Consider the following 20,951-nt stretch of genomic DNA (forward strand, 5'->3'; position numbering starts at 1 on the left):
AGAGCCTCCTGTGCACCCCGGCGCACCTGAAACTGTTTACAACGCTGGGAAATTACCTTCTCTTGTGTCTGAGACATAGGCCTGTATGGGGACCACCTTTAGAGCAGTTTGCCTACACTAACACGTAAGTTAGAACACGCATTCCCTGAACACTGAAGTAAATTTATGTTTTACTTTGATAGGTCTAGTGAGCAACTGAATGAACATTTTATTTGAAATACTGATCTTTTGTAGTATTAAGACCAGGTAACATTTTTACTTGTTCTCGGGCTTTTCCTAGTGTATTTTCCGAAAGAGGCCTCTTTCCAGTGTCCTTTGAGAAAGGAGGAAAGGAAAGCCCATGAGCAGTCTGTGCACTAAAGTGCTGCAGAGTTTATGACCGCTCATGCTGCCCATAGGATTAGGGAAACAGCATTTTGATAACCATTTCAACCTCCAGTTTTACAGAGGAAATAGCACAGAGTCCAGGCCAGTAGCTGTGCCTTTCCCTGTATCTCCACGAGCCTTTTCCGGAGACTCTGAAACGTTTACGTGGCTGTTTCCTCACCTAGAAACAGGGCCAATGATGTCCGTCCTGCTTACTCCTCAGGGCTGTTGTCAAGGAAACAGTAAGACACTATTTGCAAAGGTCCTTTGAAAAGTCACTCTATGTGTCACAACTTGCTGAAGAACTCTGTCCAAAACAACACTTTGGGTTTCAAAATACCTTCTCCATTTCTGCTGACACTAGAGAGGTGGAGGAATGGACCCTTGACACTATTCAAAGTTTGTGATTAGGTGGGGACATGACCTTCCAATCAAGGGATATTAGGTATCTGTTCTCTATAGAAATTACTGTAGAAACCCAACACTTTATAGGCATAGCAACTAGTGAGTTTTAAAACAAACTCATCACGTTGCTAGCTTATTTCTACTATACAGTCAATATAGGGTACATATGTTGACTAATAGGAACCATCAATAGATGTCATCCTCAAAAATAGGCATGTTTATTTAATAATTACATAAATAATAATTTCTTATCTTCCTGCATTTCTCAAAGAGGTCAAGGTAAAATAAATGCAGAGAATGGGATTCCAGGATATACTGGATCCATGGTACAGATGGAACTCAGAATTGACATCTTGGGAAACAGTAGCTCTTAATTCAGATTCCTGCAGCCCAAGCCTTGAGCTCCTACTGCCTTACCAGCCTTCCTTCTTTGTTCCCTGGCGAAGGCTTTGGGGCGGTCGTCTCCATCACTGGAGTCCTCACTGCTGATCACTGTGCAGAGGAGAAAAAGCCCTTAGTGTCTCAGGGCGGGGCCAAGGAGCCCCCAGACAGGAGACCCCCTCATGAGAGCTCTAGGAAGACCTGGAAGCTAAGCTAACTCAGGTCCCCCTGGTCTGTGCCCGATGTGTGTGACCTGCAGGTTGCTCCAGAAGGTGGTGAAGTTCAGGGGGCAGCTTTGGCCGCCCTGCAGCACTCTCCTCACCCCAGCCCTCCCCCTGCCTCCTGCCTCCACCCTCAATCCACCTCCCACCCCCACCCCCATTCTACCTCTTCTCTCTTTCTCATTTTGCCTCTTCACTTTCCTCTCGCTCAGCGCACTTCCCCTCCTTTCCTGCCTCCACCCAAGGTGACTTGGATCTCCTCCGTAGGCAGTGATGACGTGCCCCAGACCCTTGCCCAGTATCTGGGGTTCACATCACACATTCTCTCAGTCAGCTTTACCTATTATGTCAGATTCGTGGTTATAATTAGTCCTTGTTTGGGTTTGCTTTTCAACTCCTGAATTAAAAAATGGCTTTTCCTTTTTTATATCCACCAGGCATACAGAACAGGAGTTTATTTTGATTCCATGGTTGGGTAGCTCCGCTCCTGGACAAAATTATAATAAATGAAGCATTTCACTTGTCTCCCCTAAGGGAGTGAGCACCCTCACTGCAGTCAACAAGCCCTTCGCCCTGAAATTTCCCTGCAGGGAAAGCTCCCCCACCCCTTCCCTGCTGCTCAGCTCTGTTCTTTCTTTGTGTCTCTCTTCACTCTGTTTTTTTAAATTTTTTTTATTTTTAGTTTCTTTTTACCTATTCTTATCATTCCTTGATAATTTTTATTTTTTACTTTTTCAAAAATAAAAATCATAATTGCAGTAAACATACATGGATAAAAATGGGTAAATAATATATTTTGAATTATTACAGAGGAAGCATATCTGAGTAACCATCACTTTGGTCAAGTAATATTGGATTCTAACACCCTAGGAGCCTCTTAGTGATGCCTGCCGCTAACTGTTCCCACCCATCTTGCTCAAGTTAACCATCACTTTGACTTTTAACATCACAGATGATTAATTTTGTCAGTTCTGAAATCTATATAAATGTGTATAAATGGAATCATGCCCTCGGTATCTCTCTGCCTCTCTGCCAACTGGTTGTGGGGATTTGATGTATTTTCTCAACATTATGTGTGTTATAGTCATCTGCATTTATTTTGCATATTTATTTTCACGGCTGAATAGTATTCCATAATAGAAATTATCCATTAAAAAAATAAAAGCATTGGAGGATTATACCAAACTGTTTCCCAAAAATGTATGTAAAGGCAGAGATTTAGTTGCAAGAGCTTGGCAAATTTGAGTAACTAAAAGGAGCTTGTTCAGTGGGAAGGTGGCACGAAGGATGGGGAAATATGAAGCTGTGGTAGGTGTCCTTTAATCACCACAGCACGCAGTGCTAGGGCCACAAGACGGTATTGGGATTTAAGCAGTAGAGCCATAGGACCTTGTTTGAATTTTTGAAACACTCATTGAGCTCCGATGTGGAGAATGGATCTGAAGGGAGCAAGGTAAGAAGTAGCCCAGCAGGAGACTATAGAAGTGAGAAGTGATGGGAATCTGGATTAGAGCGAGTATGCTGGGGATGGAAAAAATGGAAGGCAGGAGATTTTCTAAAGTTGGAATTGACAGAATTGGCAAATAAAATCATGGTTGTTTTAATCCACTAAGTTTTGGGGCTGTTTGTCACTCAGCAGTAGATAACTGATACAGCCTCCAATAGAGACATCCATTAGATCTTCCCATAAAGATCTTCAGGCACATGGTTGAATGAGCCTGGGTGACACGTCTGGGCTGGAGATGTGTGTTTAGAAGTCAAAGATCATAAATGGTGACTGAAGCCATGGAGAGGATGAGATGCCTGGAAAGGGGCCATTTTTTTTTTCTTTTTAATTAATTTTTTTAAATTGAATTCATTAGGGTGACACAGGTCCACAAAACCATACAGGTTTCAAGTGTACGGCTCAACAAAACATTGTTCTCAGACAGAGGATGTATCAGATGCTAAACTGATAAAAATAGACACTACACCTGATTTTAGTCAAAAGGCCGAGAAGCAATAGGAGGCCTACTTTCACCTGAGAAGGTTCCAGGGCCATTCTGATCATTCTGGACACCTCACCTTCTTGATGGTATTATGAACAGCCTCTCGTGCTTTTTTCCCTGTGACTGTCTCTCAAACGAGACAACGTCTTGATTTGTCTGCGCTCTCTCTTTACTTGGTCCACTCTCCGCCGGCTTTTTACTCAGTGTTCTTTACTCTTCCTCTAAGTTGTCCACTTTGTGCCTCCAGCTCAGTTTTCTATTTAATGCTGTTCCTTCCCTCCTGTGTTTTTCTTTCTTCATACTATTTTCCTCCACATTCTTATAACTTTTCCCTCAGGGCCCAGCAGGGTCAAGGGTGATGCAAATGGGGTGCCCTGGACACAAGAAGGTGCTGAGAGTGAGACCCTCCTTATCTGTGCCCTAGGGTGTCCCTTGCCTCGCTCGAGGCCTAGCCCTGTCCCCTACCTGATTTTTCAGTTCATCCATCCTCTGTTATGGTTCTTATTTTCTTCCCTTCTATCCCCATTTCTTAATTAGTAATATGACCCATGCCTCTTCTCTATCAGTTTTGTCTTTCCATATATTTTCCTCATCTCAAGCTTCGGATCACCACCAAAGTTGTCCCCTTGTTCCCTACATCAAGTCCCTCCACCTGCTACTTCATTCTAAAGGTGCTTCACTTGGCTTCCTTGCTTGAAAATCTAACCAGCAGCATCACTCACAACTTCCATGTTTCTGTTATAACTTCTAAAAATGAAGCTCAACTTACTTTGTTTTCACCAGCTCCACAACATGGCACTGTTTAGATTCCATGTCAGGGTATGTGAACTCTACCTCACTTTTGTACACTGTGGCTTGGTGTTCCCAGTCCACCTTCTCCACAGTCTCTCTGCGTTCTCCCCCAGGGAAAGTCCTCTGTGGAAGAGCTTAGCTCTCTTCCTCCCTGGCCTCTCTCACCTGTTAAAAGCAGCCAGAGGCTGTGCACAAGGCTGTGTGTCTTGGGTGGTATTTAGGTGGGTGGGGGAGAAGTTACTATGGGGAAACAAAGGAAAGCTCCTCTCTTGTAGAAAAACAAAGATATACTTAGATCATTGGTAAGGTGGGTAATACTTACTTTCGTCATCGGAGGGCAATGGGCTGGGTGCCTCGGTTTTTGCATTTTCATAATTTCCTTGGATGGGTACTTGTTTGCAGGACTCTGAAATAAAAAAACATGACAGCTGAGGTCCCACAGAGCCTTGCTCTGCCTATGACCATTCTGTTGAGCCTCATCGGCTTCTCTTTCCTTCTCCTGTTCCTACTTAGAGCCTGACAGCACATATGGTCACCTTCACTCAATGGAAGTGTTTGTGCCTCATTGATTCCACAGGCAATCTCTTCCTGACTCATTTTAATGTTTGTTTCTGTCTCTCTTCCCCAGAGAGGCTCTGCAGCTCTTCACCCTTTGCCTCTTAGCGTCTCTCTCTTTCTCCAGGTTTCTCCTATCAACATATCAGGCTCCATTACTGCGCTCTGTGTATCTGTGTGGTTGCCCTCTTTTTGTTAATAGATACCTCCATGAGTCACGCCTTACTTCATTCTGTGCCGCCAGCAAGTACCCCTCGGCCCCTCCACACTCATCAAGCCAGCCACTCATTCTTACCTGCGGGCTCAGACTCTTGGGCACGTTGTTCGTTTGCTTGTTGGCCTCCTGGTGCATCTTTGTTGTTACAGGTCGTACCTTTTCTCTTCACATTTGTCTGTTCTGTTTCACGGCGGTCCTCTGAGGGTCTATTTTCAGCTGTGGCTGTACCTAGACCACATTTTGTTTCATAGATATTTTATTCGTTCCCTGCATCAATCAGGGTCTAACAGGAAAATACAAAGCTCTCAGCTTTAGAGCAGAGGGAATTTAACCCAGGGCATTAGTTATGCAGCTGATGGAAGAGCTGAGAAGTCCAAATGCAGGAAGGCCACAGCCTGAAGAACAGTCAACAGAAAGCTAAGGGGGCGGAACCAAGGGGGAGCCCAGGAGCCAGGGCCACAGGGTAGGTGGAAGCTGGACCATGGCTGACCTGCCTGGTGGGAGGTGGAGTCATGGGAGATGCAGCTGCTGCCAGAATTGCTGCCCATGGCAGGGGTGGGGAAACGCGCGGTCTTTCCCTTGCTCCCACTCGCCACTCTCTTGCTCTGTCTCCCAGCCTAGGAACCCAGCAGGAAGCAGCAGCAGGGGAGGTGACAAGCAAGACTGCAGGGGCCTGTGGCCGAAGAGAGAGGGCAGAGCAGAGCAGGAAATGACAAGGAATGAATCCCGGGGTACACCACCCAGGACCAGCGCACCCCTTCCCATGGTGAGCCTCCATCGGCCCATGCCACTCTGTTCCCACCAACCTCAGTAGTGTATGAATGGATAAATATTTTTACAGTGCAGCTTAGAGTTTTTCACTTAGTGCTATTTTCAAAGGAAAGTAATTTATGTAAAGTATGATTTAAAAATAATTCCCCTAATTTTAATATAGAATATGAACCCTGGTGCATTTTTATGCCACATCCACAGTTCCTTAGAGCCTCCTCTTGGGGTGGTGGGGATGACACACAGCCCTTAGCTTGCCTGTGCCTGTCACAGTCACCCACTCCTGCTTGTTGTGCATCATTTAGGTTGTAGGTTAAAATTTCTTTATATACCTTGTTCCCCATCACTGAGATACTCTGAAATTTCATTTCCAAGCAGGGTTGCTCTAAGGCCACATTGTGAGTTATAACACTATTGCCTTACACACACACACACACACACACACACACACACACACTCTGAATCCCCTCTCTGCTCGTTACTTGTTACAATTCCTTCCTCTCACCTCTTTCTGTTCCCACCAACTGCACTGGTAGGTACATGGCTAATATGGATTCATACATTTTTAAAAGATATTTTAGCCCTGCCGGGCGTGGCTCAGCGGTTGAGCGTCAACCTGGGATCCGGGCGATTGGGGTTTGATTCCCAGTCAGGGCACGTGCCCGGGTTGTGGGCTTGATCAATGACTCTCTAATCATTGATGTTTCTGTCTCTCTCTCTCCCTCTCCTCTCCTCTCTCTGAGATCAATAAAGATACTTTAAAAAAAGATTTTAAAATTCAACTTTTTGAGTAAATGTGATTTGCTAAAAATATAACTCTGCTTTCAAAAATCACTCTGAAAGTTTTTTTATAAAAATGTATTACTAATTTAGAGCACCTTTTCAATAGCACATCCCACAGGAAGCTACATGATAACACCTTCCATGGTGCAGGAAGTTCCCCAAATCTCTTCCACATCACTCATTTCCCGAGGAGAGTCATGCGACAAACCCATGAAACTTATTATAGACTAGTGTGCTCTGGGGTGCTCTGAGGTCCTCAACTTATTTACCTAGGCCTGAGGTTGGTATTGCTCTTATCATTGCTTTTCCAAATAGCCCACAGTTTAACATAGTGGTTAAAAGCTTAGACTCTGGCCCAGATACGAATAATAATGATTTTTAAACATAGTGATATTAGCAAATGCATGGAACCCTGGCGAAGTACCAGGCATGACTGTGAGTGCTTTACATGACATCACTTTTTAAAAATCCATCACCCTGTGAAGTAGGTACTATTATCACCTCCATGCTATAGATGAAACTGAGAGACAAAGAGGGGAAGTCACTTCCTCAAAGTCACAGGGCAGAATTTGAAGCCAGCTGTGGGTCACCAGACCTCCTGCTCTAGGGGTTAAGCCAGAGGTCAATCCCTAGTCTCAGTGGCTGAACTTGCACCAATAGCCAAAGTCTCAGCTGATTCTCTGTCCTCTGAAAAACGTGGATGATACATGATCACTTTATTATTTTTTTAATCTTCATCTGAGGACATGGTAATTGATTTTAGAAAGAGGAAGGGAGAGAGAGAGAGAAACATCCATGTGAGAGAGAAACATCAATTGGTTGCCTCCCATGTATGCCCCAACCGGGGATGCAACCCGAAACCTCGGTAAGTGCCCTGACCGGGAATTGAACTCTTGACCTTTCTGTGTATAGGACAATGCTCCAACCAACTGAGCCACACCAGCGAGGGCCATACATCATCATCTTAAATGTTTGAGAAGATTAAATAAAACATTGTCTGTATTACTATAAGGGATATCGTGACTGATCAGAAAATTAACTCTTCCTGATCAATATCTTAAATTTATAATACTTTGATTTAATAACATTAGTAAGAGTGTTATAGATTAAGGGAAGGTCAAGAGTTGTAAACAGTGGGTATTGGTTGCTAAAGTACTAAAGTGTTTTTCTGGAAGCTGGTCAGGTGCTTCGCGGGCAGTTTCAGGCCAGCAGCTCGGAGATGATGGGAGAGGGTTGGCACAGGAGGCGCATGGTGTCCATGGCCCTGTGTGAGGGACCCAGTAGTGGAGAGACCCTGATCCAGGAGGAACACACTCATCACCCTTACCTCACCACCCTCACTGCAGTGCTGGCCACTGCAGGATGTGATGTCAAAGCAAGGCTGTTGCCAGATGCAAGCAAGACAGAGGCAGAAAATCATGAAGCCAGGTGCATGGGCGATAGATCCTGGCCCAGGCTGTTAGGAGCTGGCAGCAAGTGCATTTAAGGAATGTGAAGGGAGCAACCCTCCCAGGCAACCAGGTAAATGAAGACTCTGTTATTTAAATCCTTAGAGAAACTGCAGATGCAAAGACAACTATTCTGGGCAATCAGTACTGAAAAGAAGCTGCCCTCCCACCACAGCACCGGCCCAAATGGGACAAGAGCAACCAAGGATCACAGAACAGTCAACAGGAACAGACCATTGCAATCTGAGGGATGTGGGTGGATCCAGGTCAGGCACTGATATGAGCTTCCACTAGTTCCTGGGAGAAGAAATGAGAAGTTTATTTCATAAATTGAAGTTTATTTCAGAAATCCCATTCTCCCTTAATTCCCTTTTAATCTTTATAAAGTAGGACTTGAGGACCCCCCACCCCCAGGTATCAATACAGAGGCCATCTGGGCCTGGAGGATTCCACCTGACTCTTGCAGTCAGACCCAAGTCCCTCTTTGGGCTGAGAGGGCATTAGCCGGTCCATCTCACTGAGTGTTTCCCATGAGCACCTCTGGTAACTGGCAATGGCTTTTCATGTCACCCATGGCCATAGTGAACCTGTTTTTGTCTCCGGAGCTGCCCCTGACTGGTGGCCTTGCCATAGTTCCTACAAAGTCCTGGTGCCTCATCCCACCCCCTTCACACCGCGCTCTCCCTCTGAATGTCTGTTTCTCTGTCTCGTTGGCCTTTTACGAGGGTCAGTGCCTGATTCCCCTGCACCTCCTCCAGCTCCTGGTATTCTTCTTTCTGTTTCTTTCTCTCTGCATATGTTTCCCTATTTTTGTTTCATGCTTCTGTCTTTTCCATGAGATTATCTGGGTGTGTAGAGGGTTAAGAATACTAGCTGTGGGTTCAGAATGCCTGGGGTCATCTTGCTCATTTGACCCCCAGGCCAGCTACATACATGGTCTCTCAATATTTCAGTCTCCTTCTCTGCAAATAGACAGAGAGTGATACTTCCTCCCAAGGGCAGCTGTGAGCACTAAGCCCACGACTGTGAGAGCAAACAGTCAATAAGTGAGCTCTTAATATGATTATTTTTTGTGCCCTTTACCCCCTTCTCCTGTTTTTCATTTCCTCTTTCTTCCTCTCTCTCAAAATACCCACATCCCTTTCTCAACACCTTGTCACTTCCCCTCCTCTCCGCCTACAGGACTGCCCATCTCCTTGAAGGTTTCTGCTCTTGAACAGCACCCCTGACAATTAAAGCCATTCCTCAATCGGCCGTCATTAGGGGTCTGCTCTGTGACGATGACCTGGACCCACAGTTCTCAGCCCTTCACAGCTTCACACTGATCTTCTCCTACGGGGGTCTCTCTAAATCACAGTTACTTCCCTGTCAGCATTCTCTTTAAATCTGGTTTCCTGACACACTGGGTTCCCGTTTCTCTGTCTTGGTTATTGGGTTTATGGTCTCTTCTCACAGCTCCTCCTTCAGGATCAGCCCCTGGTCAGACTCTCAGGTGAACAGCCCTCCCTGCCCTCTCCATGCTCCTCAACAGTTCTTTCCTGATCCCCAAACTCCACTGAGGACTCAGGGCCCACCTCCCCTTCTCCTTTCCTCTTAGCAGATCAGAATTGATTTTTATCTGGTTGCAATCACCTTGTTCAAGGCTTAGTTGGGTGTTAGGGTTCTCCACACTCTCTTCATCACTGTCTTGTTGACAAAGTGCTTCATGGACCGCTGAGAAGATGGAGAGAGAAGAAGGTACTTAGATATTCCCATCAGAGACCAGGGACATCATCTTAAATTTACACATTTAGGAGTTTCCAGTCCTTGGGTCACTCAGAGCTCATTGGGTTCCTATCCTCATGGTAAAGTTCCCCATCATCCCTGCGATAGAATAGAGGACCCCCAACAAAGGAGCCCCTTGAATATCAGGAAAAAGAAATTGTGACAATATAGTGAGCCTGTTACTCATGTAAAAAGGTATCGTATGGTTGGGAAAGAAAATATGAAAATAAATACTGGAAGTGAAATTTGTTTTCTGAACTGTTCCCACTGTAATGAAGAAACAGAGGGGATACCTCAGTAGAAGGACTAGGATCCTAGAGAGATCCGTGTGTATAAAAGGAAAAGCCCAACAGCTTTAAAGATGGCCTTGGAGAAGAGAAGGGTTGGACTTAATTGGGTCAGGGAAGGGCAAGGGAGGCCCTGGGGAGGGAAGTCCGCACAGTCCATGGAGAGGATCAGAGCCCCTACAATGCAGGTAGTAAAGGTACCTGCCATTGCCTCTTACCCATGTTTTGGGACATCCTGGATACAAATATGATGTTGCCTTGAAATTTGTGACTAGGTATTTGACTTCTTCCTTTTTTCCTTTTCTGACTAAATGACTTGCTGGAGAAACAACTTTGTTCTCCATAAGTAAGATTATTATTGACACAAGTCAATAAGCCACATGCTTCATACGTGCTTTGCATTTTTTCCTTGCTTATAAACCTGGTAGTATCTCTTTATTGCCTATCTATAAACTTCAAATTGCTTAGCTTTCTATACTAAACTTTGCAAAATCACCGTCAAACTTATTTCTCTTGAATTAGCTCCCACAGTCTGCTTCTCACGCTCTGGTTGAGCCAAATTAAATTTGTCTTTCTTTCAAAGACACAGTAGTCTTTTTCACACTCTATGTCTGATCCCACAGCATCCACTCTCTTCAGGACAGGTGGCCATTTTTCTTCTAATATCTCTGTCTCTTATCTGGAGAACTCCACACTGAGACTCCATTAGAATAAAAGGTTCACTTAGGCAAGTAAATTATCTATTATCTATCATCTATCTATCTATCTATCTATCTATCTATCTATCTATCTATCTATCACCTATCATCTATCTATCATCTATCTATCTATCATCCATCTATCATCCATCTATCATCCATCTATCATCCATCTATCATCCATCTATCATCCATCTATCATCCATCTATCTATCTATCTATCTATCTATCTATCTATCTATCTATCTATCTATCTATCTATCATCTATCTATCATCTATCTATCTATCTATCTATCATCCATCTATCATCCATCTATCATCCATCTATCATCCATCTATCTATCTATCTATCTATCTATCATCTATCTATCTATCTATCTATCTATCTATCTATCTATCTATCATCTATCATCTATCTATCTATCTATCTATCTATCTATCTATCATCTATCTATCTATCTATCTATCTATCTATCTATCTATCTATCTATCTATCTATCATCTATCATCTATCTAGATACAGTAGAGCATTCTCTTAACTGGGTACCATTAGAAAGTATAAATTATGCCTTCTCAGAATAAATTTGAGAGTCATACCTGTACTTTTATATAGCATCAGAAGTAGTCCCTGGCAGAGCACTAGGTTTTGTGATTCTATAATTAATGTGTGTTTCACTCCTTGTTGAGAAATTAATAAAACCATTTCTCGTTCTTTAAGCAAATTTGACTTTGGGTTAATTTTCTTGCTCATTACTCTGGATACCTGATAAAGGTGGCCTCTCTTCTGTGTGAGTAGGCCAACACTGAGCTTAGGGGCAAAAATGACCTGTGACTGTAGGTAGATAAATTGTGTGCGTACTAGGAGGGACTATATATGAACTATAAGCCATTTATGATCTTCTTTCAATCTGTTGACTCTTGTAACTCACCTGACCTTTGTGAGATTCTTGAAAGTTATGACTACAGAATTGTTACATGGGACATTAACTCCCATGGGCATGGTGTGGCTAAATCAGGGTGGAGCTCACAGCTAAGCTGTTACTTGAAGTAGGTAGTAGTCAACTTGGTGGACTGCTGTGTGGACAGCTGCAAGGGGTCCCACAGAAGAGCCCAAACTGATGCTGCCCTGTTTGGATATTGTGTTTCCTGTCATTTGTCCTTCTAAGTAAATCTGATGCCACTGTGGCTCTGGTTGTCTTGTGACTCTAAATGCCTAGTTAAGCAGAATGCAAGTCGGGTTTGTACAGTAGCTATTATACCATAGGCCTTGAGGAGGATCATGATACATCTGCTTTCTTAACCGCTACATCCCCACTGCCCAGCACCGTGTGTGGCACATGGTAGGAGCTAAATATATACTTGTCAAAAAAAAGGTCATCAAGAGGTAGGTAATAAATCTAATTACCATTTTCAAAGCCTTTATAAATGTTATTTAAGTCAGGGTATTCCTGTTTGTTGGCCTCGCTGAACAATGCGTCCAGAAGTGGCAGCTGAAATGTCTTCTCCAGTTGACTGAGAACATTGTACACTACTCTCTGCACAGGGACCAGGTTTCTACAAGATTCTTGACAATCCTTAAAAAACAATAAATGGAGAAAATATAAACACAGACTTCCAAGTTACAGGAGAGCCCTAGGAAGTGATTTTGTTGTTAATGTGTTACAATTTTCCTTCACAGGTACTTTCACGTGTAAAGTTTTAGAATTTCTACGTATTTGTATGGCTACTAAGTGACTGTAACATAATAAACTTCACTTACTTCATACATTCTATTGGTGATGAAGTCACGGTCACGAAGAACCTCAAGGAAAGGAAATTCCTTTTTTATTGCTTTTGAAATCTCGACCTTATGTCTTCTGAAGTGATTTAATAAAATGTCACGGATAAACGTGTCATCTATGCTCTGGTCTGCAGGCATCCTAGGGAGAAAGGATATCATGTGACAATGGTCACCAAGATTCGAAGATGCTTGTGGAGGCTGTAAGATTTTATAAATGAAGGATAGGCTGTGAAGAACCAACATACGTAAAGTAATTGGTCCTGAGTAGAGAAGAAAGTAAATGGAATTAAAGCAATAAACGAAGGTTTAAAGGAAGACAGTGTGGAGGTTAAGAAAGACTTAAACACAGAGCTGAGCAGTCCAGTCCAGTCTGTCCTGGTCAAAGCCATTGTAAAGATATCATCACATATCTGGAATTTTTTTAATTAACATTTTAAAAATTTGTACAAAATTGAGATGGAGTAAACAGGTCATCTACAGAAGTAAAAAAGAATGGAATAACAATAGAATCTAACCTTGAACATGCATCTTAATTAACAACTAACGGAAAATAAATCTCAGAGATAAAAACAAGGTGTCCCCTCTCTGACCAATGGCAGCTAGGAGAAATACCACTCCGCATTATAAAACTAGTTCATAAGTGAAAAGATGTGGTTTGATAATGATATGATGTAGTATAAATTGAGTATGTCACAAGAATATCCTCATTTCTTCTGGGACTCCTGCTTTGTGTTAATATAATTCTTTCTCTACTTTGTTATATATGGTGAATCCTTTTCTGAACTTCAGAAATCACTATTGTTTCTGGTGAAAGTAATTGTAAACCTGAGTCTGTAACTCTGGTTATTAGTTAATTATTTTATTACTATGATAATAATATTTTAATCAACATCTTGTATTCCTAAATGTTATGAAGACTCATAACATTTTGTGTGTGTGTCAAACCAGAGAAGAATTATTGGCACTTTCCAGTACCTAATACACACATACGCATCAGGAAATAATAACGTCACATTATTGTATCAAATTCCTGCGGGCAAACGTTTCTGGTTAAGGATGGGAGATTGAAGACAAGCATTTGTCTTCTCTTTCATTGAGAATCCCACTAAGATGACAATAAAGGGGCTGGGTTTACAGGGACAGAGGGAATGGCGGAGAAAATGAGTAGATGAAAGATTTCAACCAAAATCTGTAGGCCAAAACGTGGTGAGTGAGAGGACAGTAACTGCTGGTGTGGGGGGATGCTCAGTGGTCAGGGAGCAGCTACGCGCCCTGTGACACCTCGAAGGCGGGCAGGTGGGCAGGGAGCACCCTGCTTACCACTGACGTGCCACTTGGCAAATGCAGAGCGGAGCAAGCGCACCCTGTGCCCCGCAACCCGCAGGCCGACGCCTGGGGCCGGGCAGGCCCGAGGCACACACTGCCGCTGCTCCGGGGTCACGCTGGAGTGGCAGTCACCCAGGCCTAGCGGCTCACTTCTGCTCGTCGCCCATGCGGTGACGGTCACCAGCTGTCGCTTTCCACCGTGCGGGGGCCCCCCGGGGGTTTCCACCACAATCCGCTTATTCATTTTCCCGCCGATGAACATTTGGGTTGATTGCAGTTTGGGACTAGCGTCAATAAAGCTGCTGCTGCCTTTTATGGGGGGTGTCTTCATTTTTCTTGGGGAAAGCTAAGGCTGGAGTGCTGGGCGTTGTGCGGGAACACGTTTGACTGTTACAGTGTCTGCCAAATCGGCCTCAGGGCCCGTGAGACGCAGCCTTCCTTGCTGCGGCCTTTCTAAGGTGCGGTGCGCCTGGCAGACAGCGTCAGTGTGTGCTTCTTTAACGACCGATTACGCTGATCGCATCTTCATACGCTCCTTGGCAATTCATGTATCGTCTTTGGTGAAGCGTCTGTTCAAGTCTTTGGCCCATTTAGATTATTGCATTGTCTTTTACTATGTAGTCATGTGTAGGGGTTTGTTATCTATGGTGGAAAGAAGTGTTTTGTTTGATTTAAGTATTGGAAACATTTCCTCCCAGTTTGCCTTTCATTTTCTTAACTATGTCTTTTGATGAGAAGAATTTTTTTTTTTTTTTTAAAGATGTCTTTATTGATTTCAGAGAGAGGAATGGGGAGGGAGAGAGAGAGACAGAAACATCAACAATGAGAGAGTCATCGATCGAGCCCGCAACCCGGGCATGTGCCCTGTCAGGGAATCGAACCCTGATCACCCGGATCCCAGGTCAACACTCAACCACTGAGCCACGCCTGGCCAGGCGAGAAGAAATTTTTCTGATGAAGCCAAATCTATTTCTTTTGCAGTTAATACCGTTAGTGCACTAAGAAATCTTTGCCTACCCAAAGTAGCCATTTGCATATAAGCATCAGTATATTTATGGGATTTCTCTTCTGTGCCATTGATCTGTTTGTCTATCTGTATGCCAATAGCACATTGGCTTAGATACTATAGGTTATAGAAAGCCTTGAAATCAATTGGGGAAAGATTATTTTGGGTTTTTCAAAGTCTTTTGGTTTTCCACATCTCTTTAATTATTATTTTTATTTATTTATTTATTTTTTTCATTCAACAGGTGTTTATTGAGAGCACTGTTTTTCAAAAGAATATTATTTTGTATTGGTTTCAGGTGTACATCATAGTGGTAAGACTATCATATACTTTACAAAGTGTTCCCCCAGATATTTCCAGTATCCACCTGGCACTCTCTCTCTTAAAATCAGTTTGTCACTTTTTACAAGAAAAGCTCCAAAACTTTTATAAAGTTTTGCATTTTGAAACTATAGATAAATTTGGTGAGAATTGACATCTTAACAATATTAAACTCCACCCTACCCTTATGCTCCCAAGCCCCTAATCTAGCTCTATTTTTGCTACTCCCTAATATACTAAATTAATTACTTATATATCTTCTCTCAAAAATATATAAGCTATATGCACAGGGATTGTGTCTGTTTTGTCCCTTGATTTTTTTTTTTTTTGAGTACCTGTTACACACAAGGTGATAATTAATATTTATTGGTTAGATGCCCATAAGTACAAAAGTTTTTATTGAAGAATTGTTTTTTTTAATAGCAAAATATAACAATAACTACATAACACTGATCTCCCAAACCTGAAAACAGTCTGGTGGTTCATTAAGCTAAATGGTTGAGTAAATTATGGTAAATCCATTCTGCTGGATACATAGTTATTTACTTCTAGTATTTAAATGGAAGGGCATAGTTTTACTGATGAATGAAACACATTAATTTCATATTAATATGTTATGATTCTATTCTATACAAATCAAAGTAATAGAAGTCTTTTATTTGTGTGTAAAGTTTGGAACAAATGTTGGGAAAGGGGTTGAATGCTGCACCCAGGCTGCTAACATTGGCTTAGAGAAGAGTCAGGATTTCACCCAGGTCCCCTCCTATCCTTGTATCGTGTTTGGTAACATCAGAGGAAATAGAAATAATAGGGCCAAAGTAACAACACTTTAGAATAAATATATGTTGTACCCCTGTAGCTTATAATATTATTTCTATAAAGCCATTAATCGGGAAATTTAAAAGTTGATTTTCTAATTAAAAAATAAAGGTAGAAAAAATAATATAATATTTAGGAATAAATTTAACAAATGGAATGCAAGTCTTATACTTTCTGATTTCAACACTTACTATAAAGCCACAGTAATTGATATAGTATAATACTGGCATAAAAATAGATATATGAATCAATGGAACAGAATTGAGAGTGAAGAAATAAACTGTTATGTTATTGGTCTATGGATGTTTAATAAAAGTGCCAAGTCAATTCACTAGGGAAAAGATAGTCTTTCAACAAGTGGTGATAAGATATTTGGATATCCACATGTAAAAATATTAATGTACACCTATACTTCACAGCAAATACCAAAATCAACTCAAAATAGACTGCAGCCCTGTGAGAGCAGGGCCAGTGCACTGGCATGCGTCCACGTGGTCACACAAGGCCCCGTGTTTGCTCTAATGCTGATTGCACAGTTTTGAAATTCTTGATTTGTAATCAAGGGTCCCTTGCTTTCACTTATTAGCATCCTGTGTAAGAGTGAAAATGATAAGAGCTTTCAAAGAATATATAGGACAAAATCGTTGTGACTTTAGGTTAGACAACAAGGTAGCCACACCACCAAAAGCATGATCCATGAAAGCATACATTGATAAATTGGAAATTAACAAAATTTAAATCTTCTTCGCCTCAAAGGACACCATAAAGAAAATAAAAGACTAGCCCCAGCCTGAGAGAAAATATTAGCCAATCATATTTCTAATGAACAACTTGTTTACAGGTATGTAAATAATTCTTACAACTCAATAACTAGACTAACAACCCAGTGAAAAAATAGGCAAATACTTTTAATAGAAATTTCTCCGAAAGACATGTAAAGGGTATTAGCACATGGAAAGATGCTTAACATTATTAATTAGGGAAAAAGCAAATAAAAAATAAAAAATGAGACATCAAAGCATACCCACTGGGTTGACTACAAAGTAACAAGTGCTAGCAAGATTGTGGGACAACTGGAACCTTTATACGTGCTGATGGGAATAGAACATGGTCCTTTGAAAACACTGTAAGATAATTTCTTGAAGAGTTAACCATCATGTTAACATATGACCCAATGGTTTCCCTCCTAGGTATCTACCTAGAAATAAACACGTATGTCCACACAAAGACGAGCATGCGAATACCCATGGCAGCATTTTTCATAATAGCCCAAAATCCAGATGCCCATTGATAGCTGGACAGGTAAGTAAAATGTGGTAAGATTCATATGACGGAGCACTATTTAGCAATAAAAAGGAATGAGATACTGATTCCTGCTACAGCATGAATGAACCTCAGAAATAGCATTCTCAGTAAGAGGAGCCAGATGCAAAAGACACATAATATGTGCTTCCATCTATATGAACTTCCCAGAAAAAGGAAATCTAAAAATAAAGGGAGCTAATGGTTCCGCGGGGCTGGGGGATAGGCTAAGGATTGACTACAAATTGCCATGAGCGAACTTTATGGGGTAGTGGAAATGTTTTAAACTTGGATTGTGTGATGGTTGCAGAACTCGATACATTTACTAAAAGTCATTGAATCGTACCCTTAAAACAGGTGAATTTTATAGTATGTCAAGTATACCTCATTAAAATATTAAAGACTAAAGGTAGGCCTGTTAGCTGAATACTCATTTGAAGAAAAGCTAGCCACATTTCTTTCTGAAAGGCAAGGAAAAAAAAATAATGAAAATATAAAAAATTTAAGATATACTGTATAATTTAATGTTTCAACATTCTAACAGTGGAATTTCCAGGAGAGAAATAAATGTTAAAGGAATAAACTGATATAAAATATAGAAATACGTATATTGGACAGGAAACATGTTAGCTATACATGTTCAATTTATAAGGGACAAATAAAAAATCAAACAGCTCAAAAAGATTGAAAGTAAAAAGATTGAAAAAGGCACACTAAGCAAATGCAAAGTTAAGAGTGCTCTGTAGCAAAATTAATATCAGAAACAAATAGAATTTAGGCTGAAAAGTATGACAAAGAATGCAGTTTATTTCATACTGATAAAATGTACACTCTACCAGCCTGTATGGCAGACGTTACAATCTATAAAAAGATCTTTAAAATGTTGAAGGTAAATATTTTGCAGCTATGTAGAGGCAGAGCTGCGGTTCAGAACACCCCGCCCCCGATCTTCCGACCTACCCCCACCTTCCCTCCTTCCTGACCGGCAGTAGATAGCACAGTATTAATCACTGCATCATATCGCCTTTCAAACACGAGGAAGCCTCAAAAATGACAGGCATTAGGCCGCAAAAGAAATAACAAAAACTCTCAAATGAAAAAAAATCTTAAGGAAAACATTTCTAACCACATGTGATAAGATCAGCATAAACAACAGGACAAAGGAGGAGCTCCCCAATCTACACACTGACTTTTCAAAGCTCCTTCCAAACACGTTCAAAGAGCAAATCAAAACTGATGACTAAGGAGGAGGGAAGACGGTGGCACTGTGACAAGCAGCAGAGCGCCCTCGCTCCCAGCCAGGGACTCGATTTAGCACTAAAATACTGCATAACCAGCTTGGAAAAGCCAGAGAAACAGATCTGAGTGGATATATTGTGAGTAGGGAGCACTGAAGAAACATCATAGTCTGGTAACAGGGGGGCATAGAAAGGGGGAGTCCCCCCTGAAGCCTGTGCTGGGCTCTGAGGCCCTAGGGCTAGAGGCTGCAAAGTTCCCTCCCCTTGGGAGTGCAGACCGGCATCCAAAAGCAGGGATCTTGAACCCTGAACGGAGGAGAGGGGAAGGAGAGCCCCACGCAGAGGGCAGAGGGAGCCAGGGGAACAGTGTGCCTGTGTGGAGGGGGCCGAGCCTTCCTAGCGAAACAAAGCGGCGAATGGTGCTGACCCTGGGAAAGGCTGTCCCACAGTGTGTGGCTCCTGAATAGAAAGGGGCCGGAGGGCTGTGCTGAGCAGCCACATACGGGGACCCTCTGCCTTCCCGTAGGGCATTGTGTAGGATCCCAGAAAGCCTTTGATCTGTGTGGTGCGGGGAAGGGGAAGAGAGCCCTCCCGCTGCCAGAGAGGGACTGGAGCTGCCAGTGGGTGGCTCAGGTCCCCAGCTGCCGGAGCTGATGGTGCGGCCAATTGGGGATTTTTGACCTTCTCTGAGGGGAGCTGGGGGAGCTCGCAAGGAGCTGCCCCAGCTTTACTGAGGATCAGCTGTGCAGGGGACTTGCATGAGGTTGACTTTGTGACCCCTCCTGCTTGGTACCGAGGCATGGGGGCACCAGGACCTCGCAGGGCAGGTTCTCTAATGTGTGTGTTGCTTTGTGTGTTTCTGAGATTTTGATTGCTGAATGGGTGTCCACCTTCCTGGCTTGCATTGGGCAGACAGACCAGCGAAAGCTGGCATTTGTGTCTGCATTGTGGAGAGTGAAATGAGCACCCCGTGAGGTCAGCCAACCAGAGCTGGGAAGGGAGGGGCGGAGCACACCTACCCCTCCCTTAGGCTAGGCGGCACCCCCAACAGGAAAGGGGCTGGTTCAGCTCACTGAAGCCCCAGATATCCGCCGCAGGGGACAATCCTGAGGGGGCAGGGAGAACAGCTCACAGGACAACAATACAAGAATAAGACTCTCAGTTTGGGAACTGGAGGAAAAGCTTAAAACCCCTTCTAGGGGCTGTGCAGGCAAAGTGCTCACAGGAATTTTTTTTTTTAATTGAATCCACTGAACCCAGGGTGCTGAAACTGTCCATTCGGTCCTGAAAGTTCATAGCAGTACAGGCATACCTCAAAAAATAAGCAAAAGCTCTACTAAACCACCTAACACAACAACTAAAAGAATTAGAAAGAGAACAACAAGAAAAGCCAGAGGAAGCAGAAGGAAGAAAACAATAAAGATCAGAGCAGAACTTAACAACATAGAGACTAAAAAAAAAAAAAAAAAGCAAAAAAAATCAATGCAATCAAGAACTGGTTCTTTGAAAAGATAAATAAGATTGATAAACCAAGCCAGACTCAGGAATAAACAAAGAGTGAGGACCCAAATAAATAAAATCAGAAATTAAAGAAGCAAGATAACAACTGACCCAACAGAAATACAAAGGATTGTAAGAAAATACTATGAACAACTATATGCCAACAAACTGGACAACCTGGGTGAGATGGACAAATTCCTAGAAGAGTACAATCTTCCAAAGCTGAACCAGGAAGAATCAGAAAACCTGAATAGGTCGATAACAACTAATGAAATTGAAGCAGTAATCAAAAACTCCCAGCAAACAAAAGTCCAGGACCAGATGGATTTACAGGCGAGTTTTACCAAACATTCAAAGAAGAATTAACACCTATTCTCCTCAGACTATTCCAGAAAATTCAAGAGGAGGGAATACTCCCAAGCTCTTTTTACGAGGCCAGCATCATCTTAATCCCAAAACCAGATAAAGACACCACAAAAAAGAAAATTATAGGCCAATATCCCTGATGAACACAGATGCTAAAATCCTCAACAAAATACTAACAAACTGGATCAAGCAATACATTAAAGAGATAATACACCATGACCAAGTGGGATTTATTCCAGGGATGCAAGGCTGGTATAATATTTGCAAATCAATAAATGTGATACATCACATAAACAAAATGAAGGACAAAAGTCATATGATCATATCAATAGACGCAGAAAAGGCATTCAACAAAATCCAGCACCCATTTTTGATAAAAATTCTCAGCAAAGTGGGAATAGAGGGATCATACCTCAGCATAATAAAGGCCATATACAACAAACCTTCAGCCAACATCATACTCAATGGTCAAAATCTAAAACCACTTCCCTTAAAAACAGGAACAAGACAGGGTTGTCTGCTTTCAGCACTCTTTTTCAACACAGTACTAGAAGTCCTAGCCACAGCCATCAGACAAGAAGAAAACATAAAAGGCATCCAAATTGGAAAGGAGGAAATA

General features: G+C 42.4%; 1 protein-coding gene and 1 pseudogene across 1 annotated transcript in view; both read right to left on the reverse strand.

Moving 5' to 3' along the window:
- SP100 (SP100 nuclear body protein) overlaps positions 1–20,951 on the reverse strand; it is a 55,618-nt gene that overhangs the window by 28,799 nt on the left and 5,868 nt on the right. The window contains exons 2-9 of the mRNA XM_087819524.1: positions 12,434–12,593; positions 12,080–12,248; positions 9,557–9,637; positions 8,159–8,221; positions 5,004–5,153; positions 4,476–4,559; positions 1,714–1,860; positions 1,189–1,263 (exon numbers count right to left, since the gene is read on the reverse strand). Coding sequence (XP_087675650.1) covers positions 1,189–1,263; positions 1,714–1,860; positions 4,476–4,559; positions 5,004–5,153; positions 8,159–8,221; positions 9,557–9,637; positions 12,080–12,248; positions 12,434–12,593 — 929 coding nt within the window. The remainder of the gene's footprint in view (positions 1–1,188; positions 1,264–1,713; positions 1,861–4,475; positions 4,560–5,003; positions 5,154–8,158; positions 8,222–9,556; positions 9,638–12,079; positions 12,249–12,433; positions 12,594–20,951) is intronic.
- On the reverse strand, positions 3,268–3,376 carry LOC148092547 (U2 spliceosomal RNA; annotated as a pseudogene).

This window comes from Miniopterus natalensis, chromosome 8, assembly GCF_054644295.1.
Source record: "Miniopterus natalensis isolate mMinNat1 chromosome 8, mMinNat1.hap1, whole genome shotgun sequence".
Classification (NCBI taxonomy): Eukaryota; Metazoa; Chordata; class Mammalia; order Chiroptera; family Miniopteridae; genus Miniopterus; species Miniopterus natalensis.